This window comes from Carex rostrata, chromosome 13, assembly GCF_964058835.1.
Source record: "Carex rostrata chromosome 13, lpCarRost1.2, whole genome shotgun sequence".
Classification (NCBI taxonomy): domain Eukaryota; kingdom Viridiplantae; phylum Streptophyta; class Magnoliopsida; order Poales; family Cyperaceae; genus Carex; species Carex rostrata.
In genome coordinates, this window is record NC_135930.1 from 7,570,789 (window position 1) to 7,578,803 (window position 8,015).

General features: G+C 35.4%; 2 protein-coding genes across 3 annotated transcripts; one reads left to right on the plus strand and one right to left on the minus strand.

Moving 5' to 3' along the window:
- Positions 1–510: 510 nt before the first annotated feature.
- On the plus strand, positions 511–3,823 carry LOC144564634 (pre-mRNA-splicing factor ATP-dependent RNA helicase DEAH1-like). 2 transcript variants are annotated; one of them, XM_078314236.1, is made up of 8 exons: positions 511–743; positions 1,829–1,862; positions 1,973–2,027; positions 2,142–2,198; positions 2,286–2,357; positions 2,635–2,695; positions 2,810–2,889; positions 3,373–3,823. In XM_078314236.1, exons 2-8 carry the CDS (start codon positions 1,832–1,834, stop codon positions 3,545–3,547), a joined length of 531 nt encoding a protein of 176 aa, XP_078170362.1. In that variant the 5' UTR covers positions 511–743; positions 1,829–1,831; the 3' UTR covers positions 3,548–3,823. The 2 variants fall into 2 exon arrangements, with proteins under 2 accessions (XP_078170362.1, XP_078170361.1); XM_078314235.1 differs by lacking the exon at positions 511–743 and adding an exon at positions 952–1,250.
- Positions 3,824–4,367: 544 nt separating this feature from the next.
- On the minus strand, positions 4,368–7,787 carry LOC144564633 (cysteine protease XCP2-like). The gene is made up of 6 exons (XM_078314234.1): positions 7,050–7,787; positions 6,362–6,594; positions 5,896–6,033; positions 5,327–5,638; positions 4,881–5,066; positions 4,368–4,594 (listed from the first exon to the last, which is right to left on the minus strand). Exons 1-6 carry the CDS (start codon positions 7,531–7,533, stop codon positions 4,454–4,456), a joined length of 1,494 nt encoding a protein of 497 aa, XP_078170360.1. The 5' UTR covers positions 7,534–7,787; the 3' UTR covers positions 4,368–4,453.
- Between the last annotated feature and the right edge of the window lie 228 nt (positions 7,788–8,015).

Sequence of the window (8,015 nt, forward strand, 5' to 3'; positions counted from 1 at the left end):
AACCATGATTTTCAAACATTTTTTTTTTAATTTGAACAAAACCAATTCAGTTATAAACAATATATGTTTTAAAAAACCAGCGATTGAACCGGTTTAATTACCAATCCAACCAGTGAACTATTGAACCGAAGCTTTGACGGTTCAATGTCCGGTCCGGTTCTGATAACATTGTTCACGATTGATTCTGTATCTGTCATTCTTAATCGTCTCCAGTAGTAGCTTGCTATCTTACGTCCAGTACGAACATCCATGACCCTCTTCACTTCTTCAGTCTATTGCATTTTCTGTATCCGTTGTTATAATTCCGGTTCGACGGTCAGCTAGAATATTGGATCTGAGGAGTGGGGCCCAAAATGCAGCGATTCATTTGGTTTGATTATCTGCCCGATAGCCTTGCTCGCTGTGCCCGAGATATTGACCGAGTCAAAATGGCCTTCGCCTACTCCCACTTCAACCTGCTCCTCGTGACAGTGTGCGCCGTCTCTCTTTACGCGGCCCGTTCTCCCTCTCCATCCAGCGCCATCATTACTGGAGATCATCCTGGTAAGATGCTTCTCTCTGATTACTCTTTCTAGCATAAGTTGTTTCTAGCTAATGTTGTTTTAAATACGGTAAAATTATAGTTAATTGAATTTCGAGAGTTAATTTAGGCATCTTCTGAATTTTGGCTAGCTGCGGATAAAATTTGGAGTTCAAATCTAAATGTAATCTATTGGGATAAAATTGTTTCCAGTTTTTCATTGGTAATTTGGTATATATCATTTCGTCTTTCAGGGGTTTTGTTAAATTAAATTCTAAAATGATTAGAGACAGGGACCCAAATCCCAATTAGTTTGTTGATAATCAAATTGGGAACTGTAGACAAAACCCTAACAGCCTTATCATAGTTATATTTAATCAGAGTGGAGAGCTTTCTTTGTGCCAGTCTTGAATTCGGAGACCACTGACTTGGACTTCCCAAATTAGTTTGTTATTCATGACCCATTGAAGAGGTGGGCAGTCTTGTGCGCGACCTGGTGAGCATGCAACCCTTGAGAAGTGATGCCGGGAATCTGACCTCCCTGAACTTCGAAAGGCATGGTGTGGGAAGCGACTAGGCCAGAGAGCCAAGCAATCATCTCCTACTGGATTGACTGATCACATGAAAAAAACTTTCACTCAATCACACCAAACTGCAATCTGGGGGTGACTTTCCGCTTTCTTGAGTGCTTCCTCAAGAACACTTGTTGGCTGGCCGTGAGCTTCGTTGGGTTCGTCAATAATTGAATATATAAAGAAAGAAAATTCTCATCTTTTTATTGATTCCCATCATTTTATAAAGTTTGCAGTATGATGAAAATTAAAATGATTCCTCCAATTGGCAATATGATGAAGTTGAAAATGTATATGTTTTCAGTTTCACCTTTTGTCCTGGCAAACATGAAAATGACAGTGCTCTTGTTTTCTTTTTCTTCTAATTTGTAACTTTGCAACTTTTATTATTTTAATGTTGAGTATGGAGGTCAATTGTACAGTACCCATAGCATTTTACTTGAAATTATATAGAAAATCATGTTATGAGCACAAAAATGGAAATGGAGACCTCTGCACCGTATGTCTAAAAGGCAAACCAGTTGTTTCTAGCTGTTAGCAGTACCATCCCACTAAATAAGCTTCCTTTTGCTTATCATTCACCAGATAATGTGTTTTTATCTTTTTCTTTCTCTTCGTATTTGTTAGTCTTGTTTCTGCAGAAGTATCATTATTGCTATACTTATTTTTTTTTAACTATATATCCCCCTATTTGTTGGATGCTTATCCTTTCTTTTGTTGTTTCTTTTTATAACAGCTGATGGAGCCAAAAGTATCTGAGCAGCAGCAAGGTATGATCTGTTGGAACTGTTAATTTCTTATTATAGGTTATATCATTCCTTTTTTTTCCAAGCAATTATCAGTAGATGATTTACTGAAATCAGTTTTATTGAAATGGCAGAGGAGATTGTTCGCAAATCAAAAGCATATGAAAATGATGACATTGGTGATCTACGGTATCTATTCTCACTTATTCTTGCTTTAAGGTTTTAATTTTGTTTTCTATCAAGGGAATCTTCATCTTTACTTTTTCTCCATATCATTTTCTTTTTCTTCCTTTTTAATAACAGAAAGCATTCAAGACGAGCATATCTTGACAAAAGAAAGGAGAAGCTATTAGAGATCGAGTGAGTAGATACTTCATTTAGTGCCCTAAGCAGCAATTTTGTCCACCATTAATCACTGAACCCTGACTTACATTTATTCTTTTGTAGAGATGAAATAAGAGATCATGAATACATATTTGAAGGCGTAAAACTAACTGAGGCAGAACAAAGGGAATTGAGGTAAAAATTTCATTTCCTTTTTCCCTTTTACAAGTATATGTTTCTTTAATTATCACCATTGAAATAGGTTAATTGACCGATGGGAAGGTTGCCAGTACAAAGCTTACTCCAAAGGTTACAAAATGCAGAATTTTCGGGTTTAAGGTATCATTAAAGCTTCAGGGATGTTGAATCTTCAAGAAAAAGAACTAAATATAAAGACTAAAACCAAACAAACAAGGGCAGGAAAATTCTTAAACATTTTGAGTAACTTTTTTCTGTGTTTATTATCCTCTAGGTATAAGAAAGAAATATATGAACTTGCGAAGAAGCATTGGGAGGAGGATAATGAAGATGAGGTACCTGATTGTTATTCAGTTTTGATTCTATTTACTCCACGCCATTTAGTTCATTTAGTTGTACTTCTATTTGACCATCTAATGTTAATTATTGTATTGTAATATAAAATTCAGTACGTGATGTCTGGTGTGTATGACATAGATGGGGGAATACATCAGGAGGAGAGATTTTCTGTCGCAACGCAGCACTACTGGTTAGTCCCTTAAAAATTTATGCAAATTACATGCGTATATCATTCTGGCACTAATTACTGTCTTCTATGTATTCTGCTTGGAATTGGTAGATAGTTATTGCTCCCCTCTTTTTTTTCTCCGATTTAGGAGATAGCTTACGACTGAAATTTTCTAGTTTTGCATGCCACTTCCAACATTTTGTAGATACTTCGCAAATAAAATCCAACCTTCTCAGGTAATGGGTTCCATTAAATACTGACAACTTTTCTCTTACTCTTGAAATGGTCTTCTGTGCCTAATGAAATAACTAAAATTAAGAAAAATGAATTATTATTATTATTATTATTATTATTTTTTTGTATGCTGGTGCAAGAGCCAAAACTGACTGAAAAGGGGAAATGATGTTAGTATCTTCTATTTGAACAGTTGGGGTGTTATTTACAAATAACACAAAGAATATCCTTCTTTTTGTAAAGCTGTTGTTTTTGCAATAAATTTTCCAGGGATCCATATTATACTTGTCAGCGACAACAAAGAAAATGCCACGTGGGCAAGGGAAGTCGGCATTGTGAGCTTATTTCTTTAGTTGTGAGAAAGGTTTGTGATTTCTTATGGTCCCTCCTGCATTTCTTCTCTGATCAAGAAAGAAAGGAAGGGGAGCAGCAACTTTTAGGTTGAACATCTCCTGGAGAAAATCTGTTTCAGAAATGCAAATAATGTAATTTTTTTAATTGATAAATATCCGACGGTGGCTTTAATTCAATTTCACTTCTTTTGAGGTTCAGACTGGAGTGTTAATTTCTCATTTTTTTTTTTTATTGAAGGTCCTGGTACATTCAACATCTTTTAGATGTTATTTTCAAGGATTGAACATGCGTCTCCCACTGTGCTAAGCCTACAGTTTGTACTTTGTAGTGTTATTTTTCATTTAATATTATTATATTTTGTGGAAAACTGGCTTCGAGGCATTGCACTTATGTATTGAGTCTATTATTTTAGTCTTGATTTACAATGGAAGCAACCCGGGTATAAATATAACGTCAATTACTTCTCCAAAACTATTCATTTGTAGGCCTTTGGCGGCATTCAGGCGCGCTTTGATAAAAAGGCCTGCGTTGCGTAGGAAAGTTATGCTTACATAATTTTATGCTCCAATTGAATATCGTATATAGGGGATGAAATGCCTACAGTCCTACACGCATTGTAAGGGAAAAAAGGGCAAAAAAAAAAAAGAAAAAAAAAGGGAAAGATGAGGTGGGGATCAAAATGAAATTAGTTTGAGCCACTTGTCTCAATTGAATCCTACTGGTCTGATATCTGATGGTACCACTTGTCTCAATTTTTTTTTGAAGCAAGTAGGTCTTAGCCTATTTAAATATTTTATTAAATTAAAAAAAATGTAAACAAAGAGAGGAATCGGTAAGGAAATAGATACTAATGTAATTTGCAATGCCTTTTCCCCAAGTACTCTAGAAATCTGCTGAAAAATAATGCTGAGCACACTGAATTTAATTTTACAATAATTTCCGGATTACCACACATTCAAAGCAATTTCCATGGAAACCCTACTCCATCAATTGCATTTCACATTACTTGAAAGCCCTCTCTCTTCCAAAGAAGAGATTTGCTCTTATTATAAAACTCATCTCCTATTCTTCTCCAGGGAAGCTTATGATTTGCAAGTCTTTTTCTCTTCGCCTTTATACCAATAATGTCCCGACCATTCTATCAAAGGGGAAATATCAAACAAAACAATTAATTAGAACCATAAGGTTGAAATAAAAGGATATATCTCTACTTTTGTTAATCAAAGGCTGAAGTTTCACTACTTCCTAAACGTGTATTTTGAACAATTTCAGGCCGGTACAATATTGTTCAATGACCTCAAGGGCCTTTGAATCAAAAGTACCCAAAAAATAAGGTAAGAAAGAAAAAATCAATTTTGTGCTGTAATCAGTGGTTTGCATTTCTAACGTAATGCATTTTAATTAATTGATAACAAAACACTAACCTGGAGGCAAACCCTGTCTTTGAGATCACAAATGGGGTAATCTTGGGGACAGCAATAAATGCTTTCCTCACAGCATACAGCATTCTGGTAAGCACAACAGCCATAGAGAAAACATAATTCGCCAAACTGGTACAGGCAACAGCATGTCTCGCCAGATGTGCAGTATGACATGTCACCGCATATTACCTGCCACGTACAAAATTAAAATAATGGTAATTAACTGCTGGGTCTCTTGCCTAAATATAATTTCTATATTATCCTATATCCTGTGCACTGCTATAATTTATTTGTGATGCTTCTTTTGATGGTCATTATCAACTTAGAAATAATTGCATTTAGCTACAAAAGATTCTTTTTTTAATAGAAGCAACAAAAGATATACATATTAACCAATCCATAAGAAGAAAATGACAAATAGATCCCTTAATATTTGGGTTATAGCTTACCGGAGAAGGGCCTGGAGGTGGTGGAGGAAGCGGTGATGGTGGCGGCGGGGACAGGGGAACAGCTGGAGATGGGAATGGGGATGAAGATGGGAGCTCCTTAGTGGGGTAAGAGGCCATAGCATTAATGGCACAGGTACCATATGGCAAATTCAGATTTCTTTTCATGTATATGTATCCCTGCAATCCCCAACTTGTACCCCATGAGTTCTTCACAATCCAATAGGAGATTCCATTTTCAGATCCATATCCAGCGATCAAAACGGCATGATCGATATCGTCTGGATTGCTCGAGCAATCCCCATCATAGATGCCCTATCAAATCCAAATTAAAAAGTTCCTTGTCAATTACCTCAAATTACAAATAAGAAGGAAAAGTTTTCAAAGTTTCTACAGAGACAATATGGGACATTGCATTATGCATTGAAATAGTTTAAACATATTGGTATATTGTAAACCATACATTGCATCCATGCCAAAGGTAGTTTATGAGAAATCGGTATCTTACCTTTCTGGTGAGATATAAGTTTAACAAAAATTCAACTAAAATTTAATTATGAAGTTTCATTTACCCCGGTATAGAGTTGGAAGTCAAGAGAAGAGGCATCAATGCCAACACTGACTGGCTGCTTCACCACCGCACAAAGAAGTGCCTCATCATTTTGTGCCACATCTTTGTACCCATCTATTGTTACCACCTTTATTTCTTCCTAAAAATTTTATTATTCTCGGATTACCGCATAAACTTTAAAATACTACTGTCATTGGTTCATTCACACAGATATGCAAAAAGAAAATTAGAGTTGCCGTAATTACTCTTAACATTTTTTTGAAATTAGAATACCTTCAATCCTTGTAGTACTGTTTGATTAAAATAAAATTACAGTAATTACTCTTAATATTTTTGACAATTAGTGACAATTAGGATACATGCCATTCTCATAGAACTGTTTGATTAAAATAAAAAAAGCTGCAATCTATTATAGCCGAGTTTAGCAGAAACTTTAAAAGGTGTTTTATGTTTCAAATTTGGAACACCTTTTGAATGCTGCATGCACAGTCAGTCCCAGTGTAGGAATAGTTTGCCTCAGAATCGATACCTCCATTACTGACAACCCACTCAAAGGCGTAATCCATGTAGCCTCCATCGCACCCGTCATTGGTCGTGTCACAATCGATGAGTTCCTGTTCAGAGAGGCTGATCAGATCTCCAGTTGCAATTGCATTGATTCCCTCCATTGCTCCAGTCGATGAAAACGCCCAGCAACTCCCTGTTAGGAAAGAAAACATTTTTAACTCAAAATAACGATTTGAACCATTCATCGTGATGTCCATATAAAAATTTACTTGGAGACCAATTTTTATTTTTCAGAATTTTTTTACTATTTTTTTAGATAGGTAGTCACTAGTTTCGAATGGTCTCTAGATCAAGTGATTTTGTACCTATCTATAAACAAACAAAAAAATGTAAAATGTGATTTATAAGTACATTTTTCATATCAACTGTTTGGACTTTGAAACGGAGATGTTGATACATAGTGTGGATCAATCCGCGCTATGCATAGTACTATAGCCTCACTCATAAAAGTAAGTCTGTACCAATTAACCAGAATGTTACAGCAACAGTGCCAGGCATAGTTGGTATCTATCCGGGTGGTAACTGGTAAGAAGTTATTTTTGTCATAAAATAACAAAGAAATGAAGTAACAATAACAATTAATCGTACCACAGTCGCCTTGATCTTTTACGCCAGTAACTGCACCTTTTTTTCTCCAATCAAGTGACCAAGGTGCTTCACAACTTTCATAGTTTCTTTCTTTATACAATTCAACCTTTCTCTCTGCTCTTCTTTTCACATTCATTCTTCTAATATACTTTGCTTTGAACTCATCATTACTCAAATCTGCAAATTTATTTAAACCTACAAGATGACCTCCTTTCTCTCTCTCTGTATTCCTTTGATCAACAAATTCCAAGTTTCTCGCAAAATTCTCAAACCCTCTTGCCTTGTCCGCTGGTTGCATGTAGATTTTTTCATGCGTTTTGATCCATTGTTCAAAAATTTGAACTAAGTCATGGTTAGTTGAGTTAGTAGAAGGGTTGGAACCCGTAATAGAGAAATCACTGGGTGTAGCAGAAACCAGAATCATGGCCATTGATGACCATAGAACGAGATCTAGGACATCAATTTTGGTTCTTTTGAGAAACATTTTTGAGTGAGAAACTGATAAAGTTGATAGAATTGGTATCCAGCGTTTTAAAGGTTGAATACTTTGAATGTTAGTTGGAAGTGATTTATAGCAGGTTCTTAGTTGCTCTGATAACCCAATAACCCATTGAAAGCGGAACCGCTTGTTATAAATAGTTGACTCACTGCTGTGTATACTAAGACTTGAACTTAGATAGCATGTTGTTTGTGGCTGATTTAGATCGCTATTTTGTATATAAGTATATTGTCCTTTTGTTAATTTTATTCAATGTTTTGTGGCTAAAAGACAATGAGCAGATCATTCTGGATTTCAAACCATAACATAATTACTTGTGTATTATTTTGTGTTTATTACATTTCATACAAACAAATAAAATAGAAGTAATGTGCACATGTATACAACGTCTATGCACACTGTTGGTACTATTTGTATGTTTTATATTAGTATTATTGTTAGGGTTCTTTTGGTAAAAGAGATATTAT